This window comes from Pelophylax lessonae (genome assembly GCF_965119305.1).
Source record: "Pelophylax lessonae genome assembly, chromosome: 4".
Taxonomy (NCBI): Eukaryota; Metazoa; Chordata; class Amphibia; order Anura; family Ranidae; genus Pelophylax; species Pelophylax lessonae.
This window is the reverse complement of record NC_138771.1, coordinates 426,852-450,479: the sequence shown is the minus strand read 5'-3', so window position 1 is coordinate 450,479 and position 23,628 is coordinate 426,852. Positions and strand designations below refer to the sequence as shown.

Sequence of the window (23,628 nt, the reverse complement as noted above, 5' to 3'; positions counted from 1 at the left end):
TATCATATGGGGGGGGGGGGGGAGAGGAGAGGACTGTCATATCATATGGGGGGGGGAGAGGAGGGGACTGTCATATCATATGGGGGGGGAGAGGAGGGGACTGTCATATGGGGGGGGGGGAAGAGGAGAGGACTGTCATATCATATGGGGGGGGAGGAGAGGAGGGGACTGTCATATCATATGGGGGGGGGGGAGAGGAGGGGACTGTCATATCATATGGGGGGGGGAAGAGGAGGGGACTGTCATATCATATGGGGGGGGGAAGAGGAGGGGACTGTCATATCATATGGGGGGGGGAGAGAGGAGGGGACTGTCATATCATATGGGGGGGGGAGAGAGGAGGGGACTGTCATATCATATGGGGGGGGAGGAGAGGAGGGGACTGTCATATCATATGGGGGGGGAGGAGAGGAGGGGACTGTCATATCATATGGGGGGGGAGGAGAGGAGGGGACTGTCATATCATATGGGGGGGGAGGAGAGGAGGGGACTGTCATATCATATGGGGGGGGAGGAGAGGAGGGGACTGTCATATCATATGGGGGGGGAGAGGAGGGGACTGTCATATCATATGGGGGGGGGGAGAGGAGGGGACTGTCATATCATATGGGGGGGGGGAGAGGAGAGGAGAGGACTGTCATATCATATGGGGGGGGGAGGAGGGGACTGTCATATCATATGGGGGGGGGAGAGGAGAGGAGGGGACTGTCATATCATATGGGGGGGGAGAGGAGGGGACTGTCATATCATATGGGGGGGGGGGGGAGAGGAGGGGACTGTCATATCATATGGGGGGGGGGGGAGAGGAGAGGACTGTCATATCATATGGGGGGGGGGAGGAGGGGACTGTCATATCATATGGGGGGGGGGAGGAGAGGAGGGGACTGTCATATCATATGGGGGGGGAGGAGGGGACTGTCATATCATATGAGGGGGGAGAGGAGGGGACTGTCATATCATATGAGGGGGGAGAGGAGGGGACTGTCATATCATATGGGGGGGGGGGAGGGGACTGTCATATCATATGGGGGGGGGGAGAGGAGAGGAGGGGACTGTCATATCATATGGGGGGGGGAGGAGGGGACTGTCATATCATATGGGGGGGGGGAGAGGAGGGGACTGTCATATCATATGAGGGGGGAGAGGAGGGGACTGTCATATCATATGAGGGGGGAGAGGAGGGGACTGTCATATCATATCATATGGGGGGGGGGGGAGAGGAGAGGAGGGGACTGTCATATCATATGCGGGGGAGAGAGGAGGGGACTGTCATATCATATGGGGGGAGGAGAGGAGGGGACTGTCATATCATATGGGGGGGGGGAGAGGAGAGGACTGTCATATCATATGGGGGGGGGAGGAGGGGACTGTCATATTATATGGGGGGGGAGAGGAGGGGACTGTCATATCATATGAGGGGGGAGAGGAGGGGACTGTCATATCATATGGGGGGGAGAGGAGGGGACTGTCATATCATATGGGGGGGGAGGAGGAGAGGAGGGGACTGTCATATCATATGGGGGGGGGAGAGGCGGGGACTGTCATATCATATCATATGGGGGGGGGAGAGGAGGGGACTGTCATATCATATGGGGGGGGAGGAGAGGAGGGGACTGTCATATCATATGGGGGGGGGGGAGGGGACTGTCATATGGGGGGGGAGGAGAGGAGGGGACTGTCATATCATATGGGGGGGGGGAGAGAGGAGGGGACTGTCATATCATATGGGGGGGGGGAGAGGAGGGGACTGTCATATCATATGGGGGGGGGGAAGAGGAGGGGACTGTCATCATATGGGGGGGGAGAGGAGGGGACTGTCATATCATATGGGGGGGGGGGGAGAGGAGGGGACTGTCATATCATATGGGGGGGGGGAGAGGAGGGGACTGTCATATCATATGGGGGGGGGAGAGGAGGGGACTGTCATATCATATGGGGGGGGAGAGGAGGGGGACTGTCATATCATATGGGGGGGGGGAGAGGAGGGGACTGTCATATCATATGGGGGGGGGGGGAGAGGAGGGGACTGTCATATCATATGGGGGGGGGGGGAGAGGAGGGGACTGTCATATCATATGGGGGGGGGAAGAGGAGAGGACTGTCATATCATATGGGGGGGGGGGAGAGGAGGAGACTGTCATATCATATGGGGGGGAGAGGAGGGGACTGTCATATCATATGGGGGGGGGGGGGGGAGAGGAGGGGACTGTCATATCATATGGGGGGGGAGTGGGGACTGTCATATCATATGGGGGGGGGAGAGGAGGGGACTGTCATATCATATGGGGGGGGGGAGGAGAGGAGGGGACTGTCATATCATATGGGGGGGGGAGGAGAGGAGGGGACTGTCATATCATATGGGGGGGGGGGAGGAGAGGAGGGGACTGTCATATCATATGGGGGGGGAGGAGAGGAGGGGACTGTCATATCATATGGGGGGGGGAGAGGAGGGGACTGTCATATCATATGGGGGGGGGGGGGAAGAGGAGAGGACTGTCATATCATATGGGGGGGGAGGAGAGGAGGGGACTGTCATATCATATGGGGTGGGGGACTGTCATATCATATGGGGGGGGGGGGAGAGGAGAGGAGAGGACTGTCATATCATATGGGGGGGGGGGAGAGGAGAGGAGGGGACTGTCATATCATATGGGGGGGGGAGGAGGGGACTGTCATATCATATGAGGGGGGAGAGGAGGGGACTGTCATATCATATGAGGGGGGAGAGGAGGGGACTGTCATATCATATGGGGGGGAGAGAGGAGGGGACTGTCATATCATATGGGGGGGGGGGAGAGGAGAGGACTGTCATATCATATGGGGGGGGGAGAGGAGAGGAGGGGACTGTCATATCATATGGGGGGGAGAGAGGAGGGGACTGTCATATCATATGGGGGGGAGAGAGGAGGGGACTGTCATATCATATGGGGGGGAGAGAGGAGGGGACTGTCATATCATATGGGGGGGGGAGAGGAGGGGACTGTCATATCATATGGGGGGGGGAGAGGAGGGGACTGTCATATCATATGGGGGGGGGGAGAGGAGAGGAGGGGACTGTCATATCATATGGGGGGGGGAGAGGAGAGGACTGTCATATCATATGGGGGGGGGGAGAGGAGAGGACTGTCATATCATATGGGGGGGGGGAGGAGAGGAGGGGACTGTCATATCATATGGGGGGGAGAGAGGAGGGGACTGTCATATCATATGGGGGGGGGAGAGGAGGGGACTGTCATATCATATCATATGGGGGGGGGAGAGGAGGGGACTGTCATATCATATGGGGGAGGAGGAGAGGAGGGGACTGTCATATCATATGGGGGGGGGGAGAGGAGGGGGCTGTCATATCATATGGGGGGGGGAGGAGAGGAGGGGACTGTCATATCATATGGGGGGGGGGGAGAGGAGAGGACTGTCATATCATATGGGGGGGGGAGGAGGGGACTGTCATATCATATGGGGGGGGGGGGGGAGAGGAGAGGAGGGGACTGTCATATCATATGGGGGGGAGAGGAGGGGACTGTCATATCATATGGGGGGGGGAGAGGAGAGGACTGTCATATCATATGGGGGGGGGGGAGAGGAGGGGACTGTCATATCATATGGGGGGGGGGAGAGGAGGGGACTGTCATATCATATGAGGGGGGGAGAGGAGGGGACTGTCATATCATATGGGGGGGGGGGAGGAGGGGACTGTCATATCATATGGGGGGGGGGAGAGGAGAGGAGGGGACTGTCATATCATATGGGGGGGGGGGAGGAGGGGACTGTCATATCATATGAGGGGGGAGAGGAGGGGACTGTCATATCATATGAGGGGGGAGAGGAGGGGACTGTCATATCATATGGGGGGGGAGGAGAGGAGGGGACTGTCATATCATATGGGGGGGAGAGAGGAGGGGACTGTCATATCATATGGGGGGGGGAGAGGAGAGGACTGTCATATCATATGGGGGGGGGGAGAGGAGAGGAGGGGACTGTCATATCATATGGGGGGGAGAGAGGAGGGGACTGTCATATCATATGGGGGGGAGAGAGGAGGGGACTGTCATATCATATGGGGGGGGGGAGAGGAGAGGACTGTCATATCATATGGGGGGGGGGGAGAGGAGAGGAGGGGACTGTCATATCATATGGGGGGGAGAGAGGAGGGGACTGTCATATCATATGGGGGGCAGAGAGGAGGGGACTGTCATATCATATGGGGGGGAGGAGAGGAGGGGACTGTCATATCATATGGGGGGGGAGAGGAGAGGACTGTCATATCATATGGGGGGGGGGGGGAGAGGAGGGGACTGTCATATCATATGGGGGGGGGAGAGGAGGGGACTGTCATATCATATGGGGGGGGAGAGGAGAGGAGTGTCATATCATATGGGGGGGGGGGAAGGAGGGTACTGTCATATCATATGGGGGGGGGAGGGGACTGTCATATCATATGGGGGGGGGGAGGAGAGGAGGGGACTGTCATATCATATGGGGGGGGGAGGGGACTGTCATATCATATGGGGGGGGAGGAGAGGAGGGGACTGTCATATCATATGGGGGGGGAGAGGAGGGGACTGTCATATCATATGGGGGGGGGGGAGAGGAGGGGACTGTCATATCATATGGGGGGGGGGGGAGAGGAGGGGACTGTCATATCATATGGGGGGGGAGGAGAGGAGGGGACTGTCATATCATATGGGGGGGGGGAGGAGAGGAGGGGACTGTCATATCATATGGGGGGGGAGGAGAGGAGGGGACTGTCATATCATATGGGGGGGGAGAGAGGAGGGGACTGTCATATCATATGGGGGGGAGAGGAGGGGACTGTCATATGGGGGGGGAGGAGAGGAGGGGACTGTCATATCATATGGGGGGAGAGGAGGGGACTGTCATATGGGGGGGAGGAGAGGAGGGGACTGTCATATCATATGGGGGGGGAGGAGAGGAGAGGAGGGGACTGTCATATCATATGGGGGGGGGAGAGGAGAGGACTGTCATATCATATGGGGGGGGGGGAGAGGAGGGGACTGTCATATCATATGGGGGGGGGAGGAGAGGAGGGGACTGTCATATCATATGGGGGGGGGGAGAGGAGAGGAGGGGACTGTCATATCATATCATATGGGGGGGGGAGAGGAGAGGACTGTCATATCATATGGGGGGGGAGAGGAGGGGACTGTCATATCATATGGGGGGGAGAGGAGAGGAGGGGACTGTCATATCATATGGGGGGGGGGAGAGGAGGGGACTGTCATATCATATGAGGGGGGAGAGGAGGGGACTGTCATATCATATGGGGGGGGGGGGGAGGAGGGGACTGTCATATCATATGGGGGGGGGAGAGGAGAGGAGGGGACTGTCATATCATATGGGGGGGGGGGGAGGGGACTGTCATATCATATGAGGGGGGAGAGGAGGGGACTGTCATATCATATGGGAGGAGAGGAGAGGAGGGGAGGGGACTGTCATATCATATGGGGGGGAGAGAGGAGGGGACTGTCATATCATATGGGGGGGGGAGAGGAGAGGACTGTCATATCATATGGGGGGGGGGAGAGGAGAGGAGGGGACTGTCATATCATATGAGGGGGGAGAGGAGGGGACTGTCATATCATATTAGGGGGGAGAGGAGGGGACTGTCATATCATATGGGGGGGGGAGGAGAGGAGAGGAGGGGACTGTCATATCATATGGGGGGGAGAGAGGAGGGGACTGTCATATCATATGGGGGGGAGAGAGGAGGGGACTGTCATATCATATGGGGGGGAGGAGAGGAGGGGACTGTCATATCATATGGGGGGGGGGGAGAGGAGAGGACTGTCATATCATATGGGGGGGGGGGGGAGAGGAGAGGACTGTCATATCATATGGGGGGGGGAGAGGAGAGGACTGTCATATCATATGGGGGGGGGGAGGAGAGGAGGGGACTGTCATATCATATGGGGGGGGGGGGGGGAGGAGAGGAGGGGACTGTCATATCATATGGGGGGGGGAGAGGAGAGGACTGTCATATCATATGGGGGGGGGAGAGGAGAGGACTGTCATATCATATGGGGGGGGGAGGAGAGGAGGGGACTGTCATATCATATGGGGGGGAGAGAGGAGGGGACTGTCATATCATATGGGGGGGGGGAGAGGAGGGGACTGTCATATCATATCATATGGGGGGGGGAGAGGAGGGGACTGTCATATCATATGGGGGAGGAGGAGAGGAGGGGACTGTCATATCATATGGGGGGGGGGAGAGGAGGGGGCTGTCATATCATATGGGGGGGGGGGAGAGGAGGGGGCTGTCATATCATATGGGGGGGGGAGGAGAGGAGGGGACTGTCATATCATATGGGGGGGGGGGGAGAGGAGAGGACTGTCATATCATATGGGGGGGGGAGGAGGGGACTGTCATATCATATGGGGGGGGGGGAGAGGAGGGGACTGTCATATCATATCATATGGGGGGGGGAGAGGAGGGGACTGTCATATCATATGGGGGAGGAGGAGAGGAGGGGACTGTCATATCATATGGGGGGGGGAGAGGAGGGGGCTGTCATATCATATGGGGGGGGGGGAGAGGAGGGGGCTGTCATATCATATGGGGGGGGGAGGAGAGGAGGGGACTGTCATATCATATGGGGGGGGGGGGGGAGAGGAGAGGACTGTCATATCATATGGGGGGGGGAGGAGGGGACTGTCCTATCATATGGGGGGGGGGGGAGAGGAGAGGAGGGGACTGTCATATCATATGGGGGGGAGAGGAGGGGACTGTCATATCATATGGGGGGGGGAGAGGAGAGGACTGTCATATCATATGGGGGGGGGGGAGAGGAGGGGACTGTCATATCATATGAGGGGGGAGAGGAGGGGACTGTCATATCATATGGGGGGGGGGGGAGGAGGGGACTGTCATATCATATGGGGGGGGGGAGAGGAGAGGAGGGGACTGTCATATCATATGGGGGGGGGGAGGAGGGGACTGTCATATCATATGAGGGGGGAGAGGAGGGGACTGTCATATCATATGAGGGGGGAGAGGAGGGGACTGTCATATCATATGGGGGGGGAGGAGAGGAGGGGACTGTCATATCATATGGGGGGGAGAGAGGAGGGGACTGTCATATCATATGGGGGGGGGGAGAGGAGAGGACTGTCATATCATATGGGGGGGGGGAGAGGAGAGGAGGGGACTGTCATATCATATGGGGGGGAGAGAGGAGGGGACTGTCATATCATATGGGGGGGAGAGAGGAGGGGACTGTCATATCATATGGGGGGGGGAGAGGAGAGGACTGTCATATCATATGGGGGGGGGGGAGAGGAGAGGAGGGGACTGTCATATCATATGGGGGGGAGAGAGGAGGGGACTGTCATATCATATGGGGGGCAGAGAGGAGGGGACTGTCATATCATATGGGGGGGAGGAGAGGAGGGGACTGTCATATCATATGGGGGGGGAGAGGAGAGGACTGTCATATCATATGGGGGGGGGGGAGAGGAGGGGACTGTCATATCATATGGGGGGGGAGAGGAGGGGACTGTCATATCATATGGGGGGGGAGAGGAGAGGAGTGTCATATCATATGGGGGGGGGGAAGGAGGGTACTGTCATATTATATGGGGGGGGGAGGGGACTGTCATATCATATGGGGGGGGAGGAGAGGAGGGGACTGTCATATCATATGGGGGGGAGAGGAGGGGACTGTCATATCATATGGGGGGGGGGAGAGGAGGGGACTGTCATATCATATGGGGGGGGGGAGGAGAGGAGGGGACTGTCATATCATATGGGGGGGGGAGGAGAGGAGAGGAGGGGACTGTCATATCATATGGGGGGGGAGGAGAGGAGGGGACTGTCATATCATATGGGGGGGGAGGAGAGGAGGGGACTGTCATATCATATGGGGGGGGAGAGAGGAGGGGACTGTCATATCATATGGGGGGGGGGGGAGAGGAGGGGACTGTCATATCATATGAGGGGGGAGAGGAGGGGACTGTCATATCATATGGGGGGGAGAGGAGGGGACTGTCATATGGGGGGGAGGAGAGGAGGGGACTGTCATATCATATGGGGGGGGAGGAGAGGAGAGGAGGGGACTGTCATATCATATGGGGGGGGGGAGAGGAAAGGACTGTCATATCATATGGGGGGGGGGAGAGGAGGGGACTGTCATATCATATGGGGGGGGAGGAGAGGAGGGGACTGTCATATCATATGGGGGGGGGGGGAGAGGAGAGGAGGGGACTGTCATATCATATGGGGGGGGGGAGAGGAGAGGACTGTCATATCATATGGGGGGGGAGAGGAGGGGACTGTCATATCATATGGGGGGGAGAGGAGAGGAGGGGACTGTCATATCATATGGGGGGGGGGAGAGGAGGGGACTGTCATATCATATGAGGGGGGAGAGGAGGGGACTGTCATATCATATGGGGGGGGGGAGGAGGGGACTGTCATATCATATGGGGGGGGGAGAGGAGAGGAGGGGACTGTCATATCATATGGGGGGGGGGGAGGGGACTGTCATATCATATGAGGGGGGAGAGGAGGGGACTGTCATATCATATGGGAGGAGAGGAGAGGAGGGGAGGGGACTGTCATATCATATGGGGGGGAGAGAGGAGGGGACTGTCATATCATATGGGGGGGGGGGAGAGGAGAGGACTGTCATATCATATGGGGGGGGGGAGAGGAGAGGAGGGGACTGTCATATCATATGAGGGGGGAGAGGAGGGGACTGTCATATCATATTAGGGGGGAGAGGAGGGGACTGTCATATCATATGGGGGGGGGGAGGAGAGGAGAGGAGGGGACTGTCATATCATATGGGGGGGAGAGAGGAGGGGACTGTCATATCATATGGGGGGGAGGAGAGGAGGGGACTGTCATATCATATGGGGGGGGGGGAGAGGAGAGGACTGTCATATCATATGGGGGGGGGGGGAGAGGAGAGGACTGTCATATCATATGGGGGGGGAGAGGAGAGGACTGTCATATCATATGGGGGGGGGGAGGAGAGGAGGGGACTGTCATATCATATGGGGGGGGGGAGGAGAGGAGGGGACTGTCATATCATATGGGGGGGGAGAGGAGGGGACTGTCATATCATATGGGGGGGGGAGAGGAGGGGACTGTCATATCATATGGGGGGGGAGAGGAGGGGACTGTCATATCATATGGGGGGGGGGAGAGGAGGGGACTGTCATATCATATGGGGGGGGGAGAGGAGGGGACTGTCATATCCTATGGGGGGGGGGGGGAGGAGAGGACTGTCATATCCTATGAGGGGGGAGAGGAGGGGACTGTCATATCATATGAGGGGGGAGAGGAGGGGACTGTCATATCATATGAGGGGGGAGAGGAGGGGACTGTCATATCATATGAGGGGGGAGAGGAGGGGACTGTCATATCATATGAGGGGGGAGAGGAGGGGACTGTCATATCATATGGGGGGGGAGAGGAGGGGACTGTCATATCATATGGGGGGGGGGGAGGAGAGGACTGTCATATCATATGAGGGGGGAGAGGAGGGGACTGTCATATCATATGGGGGGGGGGAGAGGAGGGGACTGTCATATCATATGGGGGGGGGGGAGAGGAGAGGAGGGGACTGTCATATCATATGAGGGGGGAGAGGAGGGGACTGTCATATCATATGAGGGGGGAGAGGAGGGGACTGTCCATATCATATGAGGGGGGAGAGGAGGGGACTGTCATATCATATGGGGGGGGGGGAGGAGAGGAGAGGAGGGGACTGTCATATCATATGGGGGGGAGAGAGGAGGGGACTGTCATATCATATGGGGGGGAGGAGAGGAGGGGACTGTCATATCATATGGGGGGGGGAGAGGACTGTCATATCATATGGGGGGGGGGGGGAGAGGAGAGGACTGTCATATCATATGAGGGGGGAGAGGAGGGGACTGTCATATCATATGGGGGGGGAGGAGAGGAGGGGACTGTCATATCATATGGGGGGGGGGAGAGGAGGGGACTGTCATATCATATGGGGGGGGAGAGGAGGGGACTGTCATATCATATGGGGGGGGGGAGAGGAGGGGACTGTCATATCATATGGGGGGGGGGAAGAGGAGGGGACTGTCATATCATATGGGGGGGGAGAGGAGGGGACTGTCATATCATATGGGGGGGGGGGGGGGAGGAGAGGACTGTGATATCATATGAGGGGGGAGAGGAGGGGACTGTCATATCATATGAGGGGGGAGAGGAGGGGACTGTCATATCATATGGGGGGGAGAGGAGGGGACTGTCATATCATATGAGGGGGGAGAGGAGGGGACTGTCATATCATATGGGGGGGGGAGAGGAGGGGACTGTCATATCATATGGGGGGGGGGGGGGAGGAGAGGACTGTCATATCATATGAGGGGGGAGAGGAGGGGACTGTCATATCATATGGGGGGGGGGGAGAGGAGGGGACTGTCATATCATATGGGGGGGGGGAGAGGAGGGGACTATCATATGGGGGGGGGGGAGAGGAGGGCACTGTCATATCATATGAGGGGGGAGAGGTGGGGACTGTCATATCATATGGGGGGGGGAGGAGGGGACTGTCATATCATATGGGGGGGGGGGAGAGGAGGGGACTGTCATATCATATGGGGGGGGGGGAGAGGAGGGGACTGTCATATCATATGGGGGGGGAGGAGAGGAGAGGACTGTCATATCATATGGGGGGGGGAGGAGAGGAGAGGAGAGGACTGTCATATCATATGGGGGGGGGGAGGAGAGGAGAGGACTGTCATATCATATGGGGGGGGGAGGAGAGGAGAGGACTGTCATATCATATGGGGGGGGGGGAGAGGAGGGGACTGTCATATCATATGGGGGGGGGGAGAGGAGGGGACTGTCATATCATATGGGGGGGGGAGAGGAGGGGACTGTCATATATGGGGGGGGGGAGAGGAGGGGACTGTCATATCATATGGGGGGGGGAGAGGAGGAGACTGTCATATCATATGGGGGGGAGGAGGGGACTGTCATATCATATGGGGGGGGGGAGAGGAGAGGAGGGGACTGTCATATCATATGGGGGGGGGAGAGGAGGGGACTGTCATATCATATGGGGGGGAGGAGAGGACTGTCATATCATATGGGGGGGGAGAGGAGGGGACTGTCATATCATATGGGGGGGGGAGAGGAGGGGACTGTCATATCATATGGGGGGGGGGGAGGAGGGGACTGTCATATCATATGGGGGGGAGAGGAGAGGAGGGGACTGTCATATCATATGGGGGGGGGAGAGGAGGGGACTGTCATATATGGGGGGGAGGGGGAGAGGAGGGGACTGTCATATCATATGGGGGGGAGAGGAGAGGAGGGGACTGTCATATCATATGGGGGGGGGGGAGAGGAGGGGACTGTCATATATGGGGGGGAGGGGGAGAGGAGGGGACTGTCATATCATATGGGGGGGAGAGGAGGGGACTGTCATATCATATGACAGTCCCCTCCTCTCCCCCCCATATGATATGACAGTCCTCTCCTCTCCCCCCCCCCCATATGATATGACAGTCCCCTCCTCTCCCCCCCCATATGATATGACAGTCCCCTCCTCTCCCCCATATGATATGACAGTCCCCTCCTCTCCCCCCCATATCATATGGGGGAGAGGAGGGGACTGTCATATCATATGGGGGGGGAGAGGAGGGGACTGTCATATCATATGGGGGGGGGGGAGAGGAGAGGACTGTCATATCATATGGGGGGGGGGGAGAGGAGGGGACTGTCATATCATATGGGGGGGAGAGGAGGGGACTGTCATATCATATGGGGGGGGGGAGAGGAGGGGACTGTCATATCATATGGGGGGGGGAGGAGGGGACTGTCATATCATATGGGGGGGGAGGAGAGGAGGGGACTGTCATATCATATGGGGGGGGAGAGGAGGGGACTGTCATATCATATGGGGGGGGGAGAGGAGGGGACTGTCATATCATATGGGGGGGGGAGGAGGGGACTGTCATATCATATGGGGGGGGGAGAGGAGGGGACTGTCATATCATATGGGGGGGGAGAGGAGGGGACTGTCATATCATATGGGGGGGAGTGGAGGGGACTGTCATATCATATGGGGGGGGGAGAGGAGGGGACTGTCATATCATATGGGGGGGGAGAGGAGGGGACTGTCATATCATGGGGGGGGGGGGGGAGAGGAGGGGACTGTCATATCATATGGGGGGGGGAGAGGAGGGGACTGTCATATCATATGGGGGGGGGAGAGGAGGGGACTGTCATATCATATGGGGGGAGGGGGAGAGGAGGGGACTGTCATATCATATGGGGGGAGGAGGGGACTGTCATATCATATGGGGGGGGGGAGAGGAGAGGAGGGGACTGTCATATCATATGGGGGGGGGAGAGGAGGGGACTGTCATATCATATGGGGGGGAGGAGAGGACTGTCATATCATATGGGGGGGGAGAGGAGGGGACTGTCATATCATATGGGGGGGGGAGAGGAGGGGACTGTCATATCATATGGGGGGGGGAGAGGAGGGGACTGTCATATCATATGGGGGGGGGGAGAGGAGGGGACTGTCATATCATATGGGGGGGGGAGAGGAGGGGACTGTCATATCATATGGGGGGGAGAGGAGAGGAGGGGACTGTCATATCATATGGGGGGGGGAGAGGAGGGGACTGTCATATATGGGGGGGAGGGGGAGAGGAGGGGACTGTCATATCATATGGGGGGGAGAGGAGAGGAGGGGACTGTCATATCATATGGGGGGGGGGGAGAGGAGGGGACTGTCATATATGGGGGGGAGGGGGAGAGGAGGGGACTGTCATATCATATGGGGGGGAGAGGAGGGGACTGTCATATCATATGGGGGGGAGAGGAGGGGACTGTCATATCGTATGGGGGAGGGGGAGAGGAGGGGACTGTCATATCATATGGGGGGGGAGAGGAGGGGACTGTCATATCATATGGGGGGGGGGGGGAGAGGAGAGGACTGTCATATCATATGGGGGGGGGGGGAGAGGAGGGGACTGTCATATCATATGGGGGGGGAGGAGAGGAGGGGACTGTCATATCATATGGGGGGGAGAGGAGGGGACTGTCATATCATATGGGGGGGGGGAGAGGAGGGGACTGTCATATCATATGGGGGGGGGAGAGGAGGGGACTGTCATATCATATGGGGGGGGGAGAGGAGGGGACTGTCATATCATATGGGGGGGGAGAGGAGGGGACTGTCATATCATATGGGGGGGAGTGGAGGGGACTGTCATATCATATGGGGGGGGGGAGAGGAGGGGACTGTCATATCATATGGGGGGGGAGAGGAGGGGACTGTCATATCATGGGGGGGGGGGGGGAGAGGAGGGGACTGTCATATCATATGGGGGGGGAGAGGAGGGGACTGTCATATCATATGGGGGCGGGGGAGAGGAGGGGACTGTCATATCATATGGGGGGGGGGAGAGGAGGGGACTGTCATATCATATGGGGGGAGGGGGAGAGGAGGGGACTGTCATATCATATGGGGGGAGAGGAGGGGACTGTCATATCATATGGGGGGGGGGAGGGGGGGACTGTCATATGATATGGGGGGGGGGGAGAGGAGGGGACTGTCATATCATATGGGGGGGGAGGAGAGGAGGGGACTGTCATATCATATGGGGGGGGAGGAGAGGAGGGGACTGTCATATCATATGGGGGGGGAGGAGAGGAGGGGACTGTCATATCATATGGGGGGGAGGAGAGGAGGGGACTGTCATATCATATGGGGGGGGAGGAGAGGAGGGGACTGTCATATCATATGGGGGGGGAGGAGAGGAGGGGACTGTCATATCATATGGGGGGGGAGGAGAGGAGGGGACTGTCATATCATATGGGGGGGGAGGAGAGGAGGGGACTGTCATATCATATGGGGGGGGGGGGGGGAGAGGAGGGGACTGTCATATCATATGGGGGGGGGGGAGAGGAGGGGACTGTCATATCATATGGGGGGGGGGAGAGGAGGGGACTGTCATATCATATGGGGGGGGGGGAGAGGAGGGGACTGTCATATCATATGGGGGGGGGAGAGGAGAGGAGGGGACTGTCATATCATATGGGGGGGGGAGAGGAGAGGAGGGGACTGTCATATCATATGGGGGGGGGAGAGGAGAGGAGGGGACTGTCATATCATATGGGGGGGGGAGAGGAGGGGACTGTCATATCATATGGGGGGGGAGGAGAGGAGGGGACTGTCATATCATATGGGGGGGGGAGAGGAGGGGACTGTCATATCATATGGGGGGGGGGGGAGAGGAGGGGACTGTCATGTCTTCCTCTATCTGCATTAGACGGATGGAGAGAAGAGTGCAGATAAACGGATACAACTTATGTAGGAGGATTTGTATCACCTCAGGCCGGTCTCTATACTGGGGATGTGGAGGGTTTATTATCACTTGCTGACCGCCCGATACCGGATTTACTGCTACAGGGCGGCCATTCTGTGCCCAATCACCTGTATACAGTATATACAGTGCCTGGAGAAAGTATTCACACCCCCTGAAATCTCTCACATTTTCTCATCTTACACCCATAAATGTATTTTATTGGGATTTTATGTGATAGACGACACAAAGTGTCCATAATTGTGAAGTGGAAGGAAAATGATAAATGATACAAATAAATCTGTGAAAAGTGTGGCTGCATTTGTATTCACCCCCCGGAGTCAATACTTTGTAGAACCGCCTTTCCCTGCAATTACAGCTGGGAGTCTTTTTTTGGGGATGTCTCTACCAGCTAGAGAGGACATTTCTTCCCATTCTTCCAAGTCTTGCCACAGATTCTCAATGTGATTTAGGTCTGGACTGTGACTGGGCCATTCTAACACATGAAACCATTCCATTGTAGCTCTGGCTGGATGTTTCGGGTCGTTGTCCTGCTGGAAGGTGAACCCCCCCCCAGTCTCAAGTCTTTTCTTCTAAGATTGTCCTGTATTTGTCTCCATCCATCTTCCCATCAACTCTGACCAGCTTCCCTGTCCCTGCTGAAAAGCATCCCCACACCATGATGCTGCCACCACCATGTTTCACAGTGGGGATGGTGTTTTCAGGGTGATGGGCAGTGTTAGTTTTCCCCCACACATAGAGTTTTGGTTTTAGGCCGGAAAGTTGAGTTTTGGTCTCCTCTGAGCAGAGCTCCTCCCCCCACATGTTTGCTGTGTCCCCCACATGGCTTCTCCCAAACTGCAAACCGGACTTCTTATGGCTTTCTTCCACCAATGGCTTTCTTCTTCTTACTCTTCCCATGGGCCTCTTGGCTGCTTCTCTGATGAATGCTCTCCTTGCCCTGGTCAGTTTAGGTGGATGGCCATGTCTTGGTAGGGGCCCAGCCGGTCAGTTTAGGTGGATGGCCATGTCTTGGTACGGGCCCGGCCGGTCAGTTTAGGTGGAGGGCCATGTCTTGGTAGGGGCCCGGCCGGTCAGTTTAGGTGGAGGGCCATGTCTTGGTAGGGGCCCGGCCGGTCAGTTTAGGTGGAGGGCCATGTCTTGGTAGGGGCCCGGCCGGTCAGTTTAGGTGGAGGGCCATGTCTTGGTAGGGGCCCGGCTGGTCAGTTTAGGTGGATGGCCATGTCTTGGTAGGGGCCCAGCCGGTCAGTTTAGGTGGACGGCCATGTCTTGGTAGGGGCCCGGCCAGTCAGTTTAGGTGGACGGCCATGTCTTGGTAGGGGCCCGGCTGGTCAGTTTAGGTGGACGGCCATGTCTTGGGAGGGTTGCAGTTGTGCCATAGTCTTTCCATTTTCCCATGATGGATTGAACAGCGCTCTGTGAGATGGTCAAAGCTTTTGAGATTTTTTATAACCTAACCCTGCTTTACACTTCTCCACAACTTTATCCCTGACCTGTCTGGGGGGTTCCTTGGCCTTCATGATGCTGTTTGTTCACTAAGGTTCTCTAACAAACCTCTGAGGGCTTCACAGAACAGCTGTATTTATACTGAGATTACATTACACACAGGGGGACTCTATTTACTAATTGGGTGACTTCTGAAGGTAATTGGTTCCTCTAGATTTTAGTTGGGGGTATCAGGGGGGTGAATACAAATGTTGATGGTATTCACCGTCCCTGGGAGTTAAGGACCGGTACTTTAATGGTTTGGATTGCTTTAAGAGAAATATGTGAGGACTTTTCCTGTTTGATTCTGAAGATGTTCATTGACAGAGCCAATCACATTGGCTTCTGTTCCATGTCCTTCAATGTCAGAGACGGGCTCTCCTTATTTGTGTATTGAGATAATATGAATTGTATTTCAGGAGCTCGAGGACGACCGTCTGCTAGTTAATTGGCTCAGGTTGATTGAATAATTGTCATCTGTTAGTTGCTGAGTGGAAATAGTATACTGTTTGTGTTGGTTGTTCTTTAGAGATGGTAATTCTATTTCTGTATACAATTCCATCTGCATATGATAATGTAATCAGGCAACCCCTGACCTGTGTGTGGTAATCTGATCAGGAGGGGGGTCCATGCTCTATATAAAGTCTGTGACTGTTCAATAAAGGAGAAGATTCCAGTACAAGCTAAGTTGTCGGCTAGCTTTGTATGGGGCGGCTGGGAATATCTGATATCTATGTTCATGACTGGGAGGAAGCCGTATACTGACAGAAGACCACAAGTACAGTGTGGGTCTGAGGTTCCGTCACATTGGTGGCAGCGGTGGGATTCTTCCTGCAGTCTGGGACCTCTAAACCTCCACCGGGATCCAAGGTCCGGATAGAAGAGGAGAGGTACAGATATCAGCCACCATGGAAGAGGAATTCAGAAGGAGGTTGTGAGAGATGCGGATACAGCACAGGGGACCGGTGTCAGAGAAGGTCCTGCTAGGATGGAATGATTCTGTGCACTTGGATCTCTGGAAGGAAACGCTATCCCGTGAGCAGCGCCACCAGGGAAGAATCCTCCCCTCCTTCCAGGAAAGGTACTGGTCCCAGTATGGATTGCGGGAGCTGTTTTTGGGAGACACACCACACAAGGAGCAGACAGCTGAGTTATCAGGCTGGTCTGGGCAGAGATGCGGTTGGAAGAGATCTATAGAGCCCTCCAGTGGCATGGATCCCAAGCATGCCCTTGGATAGCTGATGACAGCCCAACGGAAGGCTTTGGCTACGGTGGCCGGGGACTGTTGTATGAGAAGCTGTCAGGGGACCCGAACTTTGGGAGCGATTTGGAGTTGGTTAGAGGATATTATGGATTACAGAGGGAGGATTCTGAACATCTCAGAAGTGTTCTGGACACTGGAAGATTTGGAGTTTCTGGCCGTTCAGGACTGGGAGCTGGAGATCGCCTACAGACGGCTGCTAGACTCTGCTCAGTGCCGGGCCTGGGCTCCCCTTGCCTGGGAATATCCAGAAGTACCAGCTGACAGTCCAGAAATCCTGACTGAAGAATTGACAATATGGCACAGTAATAGTGTGCTTTGCTCACCTCCACCCACGGTCTTGGATGCGGAGGTCTTATTGCGGATGCATCAAGTGCTGAGAACAGGGCAGAGCTCTGCTAGTCTCTGCCCAGTACCGATAACCTCTTCTGGGTTCCACAGACAGGAGATGGTGAATCTCGATTCCCAGACACCACCAGAGACTGGGGATTTAATAGACTTTTCTGCTGAGGAGGAACATCCCAGTGAGCCTCCTGCAGAAGAGCTGACTTCAGTGCATGGCGCTGTTGATCCATGCATACGACAATCAGCGGCCCTGAAGGATTTGTTCAAGGCCACCGATGTTTCGCTTTGCTGCCCAGTGGAGCAGCTGGGCAGAACGCTACAGGCCTCAGCCCTCAACAATCAACTCCGCAGGAGCTCCAGGGAGAGAATGCAATTGGTACCTCACAACGGCAGCTTGAGCTGATATCAGTGGATGGGACTTCGGTATTCGCTGGCAACAGGGCAGAGTGCTGCTGGCCTCTGCCCACAACTAACAAAAGATGGAGTTCCTGTGGTAGTGGACGGGACTACAGTCTTCACTTGTATACCCCAGGGATGCTGGACAGTCGGCCCAAATCCCCAACAACCTGACGAAGTGAGCCCCACCACCCTGTCTTCTCTCCAGCGGCTGAAAGGACTCCCGGGAGAAGGGCCAGTCCACACTTCTCCCCAGCAGCGGGTATGTTCTACGAGAGGGGCAGAGGTTGGCTGGGTGAGTAACTCTGTTTTCCGGACAATTTGTTTGGGGTACTGGGTGGGTGCAGACATTGGGAGGGCCCATGGAAGACAAACTACGTTAGCGAGGTTGGAAAATCCCTCTCTCAGCCCCCTAGGCCCCCTCTTATGTCTGTCACCCTGTGTCTATTAGGGCTATATTGGCTTCTGTTCCATGTCCTTCGATGTCAGAGACAGGCTTTCCCTATTGTTTGTGTATTGTATTTCAGGAGCTCGAGGACGGAAAGTCTGCTAGGTAATTGGCTCAGGTTGTGAATAATTGTCGTGAATAATTGTCGTCTGTTAGTTGCTGAGTGGAAATAGAATACTGTTTGTGTTCTTTAGATATGTTAATTATATTTCTGTATAAACTTTCATCTGCATAGGATAATTTCAAGGGGTGTGAATACTTTTTCAAGGCACTGTGTATACCTGTGATTCTGCATTTCCAGCACAGACAGTGCAGTGTGCAGGTCAGTTAGGGGGCGTGGCCATTTTACACAGGGGCCTCATCTTCATAGAAAATTCTAATAGGGAGGGTGGGGTAGGGTAGGTAAGGTAGTGGGTAGGATAGGTGGTGGTAGTAGGCTAAGTGATAAGGTAGGTGATGTGGTGGGGTAGGATGGGGTAAGGGTTTAGGGTAGGTGGTGGGGTAAGGGTAGGTTGTGCCTGGGGTAGGAGTGAAGCCGTATTGGGTAGGTAAGTAGTATGCTGCTATCAGATGTGTACAGACAGAGGTGGGTGGGGTAGGGTAGGTGATAAGGTAGTGGGTAGGATAGGTGGTGGTAGTAGATTGGGTAGGATAGGTGGTGGTAGTAGATTGGGTAGGGGTTAGGGTAGGTGGTGGGGTAGGGTAGGTTGTGGCTGGGGTAGGAGTGAATCCATATTGGGTAGGTAAATAGTATGCTGCTATCAGATGTGTACAGACAGGTGGGTGGGGTAGGTAGGGTGGGGGTGAAGCAGTCTTCGGTCGTTGAGTAGTTTTCTGCCCATCTGTGTTCAGACTAAGGTGACTGGGTAGGTGGATGGGATAGGTGTGGGGGGGGGGGGGGCGGTGTAGATGTATTTGCAGAGCCCTCCTCAGAACTCTTTGATTGGATTCCTCTCTAGGGTAGGTGGGGTGGATAGAAGATATATTTACAGAACTCTTGGGATTTTACTTGAATTGTATTCCTCTCTAGGGTCAGTAGTGGTGGCGAGGGTGGGGTAGGTAGGTAACTCTTGAATGTCTTGGATTGTGTTTCTCTCTGTAGTGGGGGTAGGTGGGTAACTCTGGATTGACTCGGATTGTGTTCCTCTCTGCAGTGGAAATCGATCGTCGAAGACCTTCAAGCCGAAGAAGAACATTCCGGAGGGCTCCCACCAGTATGAACTCCTGAAGCACGCGGAGGCCACACTGGGCAGTGGGAACCTAAGACAGGCCGTCATGTTACCGGAGGGCGAGGATCTCAATGAATGGATCGCTGTGAACAGTGAGTACTGAGCTCCTCCTGGGGTGTCCTGGGCTGTACAGATCAGTGACAGGCTGGCAGAGCACAGCGGCTGTACAGATCAGTGACAGGCTGGCAGACGCACAGCGGCTGTATAGATCACTGACACAGCACTGTGCTGGGGGAATAGATGCAGGTCGGTACATTCCATCTCCTCGCACCGAATGGGAGGTCTCTGGCCCCGGGTCTCTTGGTAGCGGACGGGGGGGGGCCCCGGGTCTCTTGGTAGGGGACGGGGGGTAGCGGACGGGGGGGGCCCCGGGTCTCTTGGTAGGGGACGGGGGGGCCCCAGGTCTCTTGGTAGGGGACGGGGGGGGGCCCCGGGTCTCTTGGTAGGGGACGGGGGGGGCCCCGGGTCTCTTGGTAGGGGACGGGGGGGGTCCCGGGTCTCTTGGTAGGGGACGGGGGGGTCTCTTGGTAGGGGACGGGGGGAGGCCCCGGGTCTCTTGGTAGGGGACGGGGGGGGGGCCCTTGGTAGGGGACGGGGGGGCCCCGGGGTTTTTGGTAGGGGACAGGGGGAGGCCCCGGGTCTCTTAGTAGGGGACGGGGGGGTCTTTTGGTAGGGGACGGGGGGGTCTCTTGGTAGGGGAGGGGGGGACGGGCCCGGGTCTCTTGGTAGGGGAGGGGGGGACGGGCCCGGGTCTCTTGGTAGGGGACGAGGGGGGGGGCCCCGGGTCTCTTGGTAGGGGACGGGGGGGTCTCTTGGTAGGGGGTAGGGGACGGGGGGGGTCTCTTGGTAGGGGACGGGGGGGTCTCTTGGTAGGGGATGGGGGGGGGGTCTCTTGGTAGGGGACGGGGGGAGGCCCCGGGTCTCTTGGCAGGGGACGGGGGGGGGTCTCTTGGTAGGGGACGGGGGGAGGCCCCGGGTCTCTTGGTAGGGGACGGGGGGGGGTCTCTTGGTAGGGGACGGGGGGGGGTCTCTTGGTAGGGGACGGGGGGGGTCTCTTGGTAGGGGACGGGGGGGGGGGGTCTCTTGGTAGGGGACGGGGGGAGGCCCCGGGTTTCTTGGTAGGGGACGGGGGGGGGCCCTTGGTAGGGGACGGGGGGGGCCCCGGGTCTCTTGGTAGGGGACGGGGGGGCCCGGGGTTTTTGGTAGGGGACAGGGGGAGGCCCCGGGTCTCTTGGTAGGGGACGGGGGGGTCTTTTGGTAGGGGACGGGGGGGTCTCTTGGTAGGGGACGGGGGGGGGGTCCGGGTCTCTTGGTAGGGGACGAGGGGGGGGGGGCCCGGGTCTCTTGGTAGGGGACGAGGGGGGGGGCCCCGGGTCTCTTGGTAGGGGACGAGGGGGGGGCCCCGGGTCTCTTGGTAGGGGACGGGGGGGTCTCTTGGTAGGGGGTAGGGGACGGGGGGGGGTCTCTTGGTAGGGGACGGGGGGAGGCCCCGGGTCTCTTGGCAGGGGACGGGGGGGGGCCCTTGGTAGGGGACGGGGGGGGGTCTCTTGGTAGGGGACGGGGGGAGGCCCCGGGTCTCTTGGTAGGGGACGGGGGGGTCTCTTGGTAGGGGACGGGGGGAGGCCCCGGGTCTCTTGGTAGGGGACGGGGGGAGGCCCCGGGTCTCTTGGTAGGGGACGGGGGGAGGCCCCGGGTCTCTTGGTAGGGGACGGGGGGAGGCCCCGGGTCTCTTGGTAGGGGACGAGGGGGGGGGCCCCGGGTCTCTTGGTAGGGGACGGGGGGGCCCCGGGTCTCTTGGTAGGGGATGGGGGGGGGGGTCTCTTGGTAGGGGACGGGGGGGGTCTCTTGGTAGGGGATGGGGGGGGCCCCGGGTCTCTTGGTAGGGGACGGGGGGGGCCCCGGGTCTCTTGGTAGGGGACGGGGGGTCTCGAGTCTCTTGGTAGGGGACGGGGGGGCCCCGGGTCTCTTGGTAGGGGACGGGGGGGGTCTCTTGGTAGGGGACGGGGGGGGTCTCTTGGTAGGGGACGGGGGGGGGCCCCGGGTCTCTTGGTAGGGGACGGGGGGGGCCCCGGGTCTCTTGGTAGGGGACGGGGGGGCCCCGGGTCTCTTGGTAGGGGACGGGGGGGCCCCGGGTCTCTTGGTAGGGGACGGGGGGGCCCCGGGTCTCTTGGTAGGGGACGGGGGGGCCCCGGGTCTCTTGGTAGGGGACGGGGGGGCCCCGGGTCTCTTGGTAGGGGACGGGGGGGTCTCTTGGTAGGGGACGGGGGGGTCTCTTGGTAGGGGACGGGGGGGGTCTCTTGGTAGGGGACGGGGGGGGTCTCTTGGTAGGGGACGGGGGGGGCCCCGGGTCTCTTGGTAGGGGTACGGGGGGGGCCCGGGTCTCTTGGTAGGGGACGGGGGGGGCCCCGGGTCTCTTGGTAGGGGACGGGGGGTCTCGAGTCTCTTGGTAGGGGACGGGGGGGGGCCCCGAGTCTCTTGGTAGGGGACGGGGGGGGGCCCCGGGTCTCTTGGTAGGGGACGGGGGGGGGGCCCCGGGTCTCTTGGTAGGGGACGGGGGGGGGCCCCGGGTCTCTTGGTAGGGGACGGGGGGGGGCCCCGGGTCTCTTGGTAGGGGACGGGGGGGCCCCGGGTCTCTTGGTAGGGGACGGGGGGTCTCGAGTCTCTTGGTAGGGGACGGGGGGGCCCCGGGTCTCTTGGTAGGGGACGGGGGGGTCTCTTGGTAGGGGACGGAATGTCAGTGTTACAGGTGATTTCTTGATCGCTCTTCTCAGAGTAGTGGGCGGCGGCGCTGGCGGTAGTTGGTGGGAGCTGGTGGGCGGCGGCGCTGGCGGTAGTTGGTGGGAGCTGGTGGGCGGCGGGGCTGGCGGTAGCTGGTGGCGGGAGCTGGTGGGCGGCGGCGCTGGCGGTAGTTGGCGGGAGCTGGTGGGTGGCACTGACGGGGTTTTGATGAAAACCATGGACAGTATTCGGGATGCATTGCGGAATCGAATCACTGATGGAATATTTGTAATTGAATCGTGAGGCCAGTAAAGATTCGCGCCTCTACCAGGGATGGTGAATCCGATGAGCCATTACAGGGGGGTGTCTGTGGTTGGTTGGTGGGGGAGGGCCTGACATTTGGGGGAGATCTGGTGCAGATCTGCATGGGAACCAATCGGCTTCTATCTTCAGCTGCTTCAATGAAGCTTTGACCATATAACCCCGGAAGCTGATTGGCTGCCATGCAGATTTTGCACTCTCTAGCTTTAGAAACCTCCCCTCCCCCCACCCATTGGAATGAGAGAAATGATTGATATAAAAAATAAAACTTTGTATTTTCTCTATTTTTCAGCCGTTGATTTCTTTAACCAGATAAACATGTTATACGGAACCATCACTGAGTTCTGCACAGAGACCAGCTGTTCAGTGATGTCAGCGGGGCCCAGGTAGGTACTGATGGGGCCACTCACGACGTGACTGAGCTGTCTGAATAGGATGGGGGGGGGAGTTGTGACATTACTGAGCTGTTTGAATGAGGGGGACATGACTGAGCTGGGAGGGGGGGGGGGGGAGGGCATGACTGCGTTGGATGGGGAAAAGAATGAATGAGCTGGCTTGATTGGGGGGGGGGGGGGGGGCTGCATTACTGGGTTGGATGGGGGAAAGGATGACTGAGCTGGCTGGATGTGGGGGGGGGGTGACTTGGCTGGATTTGGGGGGGGTATATGACTGAGTGGGTTGGATCATTCCTATGTTTCATGCAGCGGTTCCTCAGTCCAGTGACGGCGCCCCCAGCGGGTGATGCATAGATTGATGGCGCTGTAGAACTACCTGTAATAATTGGGCCATTACTTCCATGGATGGCGAGTCGCTGATCGCAGGCTGTTTGTGGTTCCCCCCCCCCCCCCCCGAGCTCCTGGCATTCCCTCCAATCACTTCCCTCTCCTCCTCAGGTATGAATATCATTGGGCGGACGGAACTAACATAAAGAAGCCCATCAAGTGTTCGGCTCCGAAGTACATCGATTATCTGATGACCTGGGTCCAGGATCAGCTGGATGATGAGACGCTCTTCCCCTCCAAGATCGGTAAGATCCTCCTGTAGTGTGTCCTCTCCTCCTGTGTGTGGCGCCATTC

At 57.9% G+C, this 23,628-nt stretch overlaps 1 protein-coding gene across 1 annotated transcript in view; it reads left to right on the top strand.

Moving 5' to 3' along the window:
* Positions 1 to 23,628, top strand: part of LOC309552483 (MOB kinase activator 1A) — a gene marked incomplete at its 5' end in the record, with an annotated part of 98,848 nt that overhangs the window by 51,843 nt on the left and 23,377 nt on the right. The window contains 3 exons of the mRNA XM_082253452.1: positions 19,439 to 19,605; positions 22,845 to 22,938; positions 23,446 to 23,579. Of these exons, the coding sequence (XP_082109578.1) occupies positions 19,439 to 19,605; positions 22,845 to 22,938; positions 23,446 to 23,579 (395 nt within the window). The remainder of the gene's footprint in view (positions 1 to 19,438; positions 19,606 to 22,844; positions 22,939 to 23,445; positions 23,580 to 23,628) is intronic.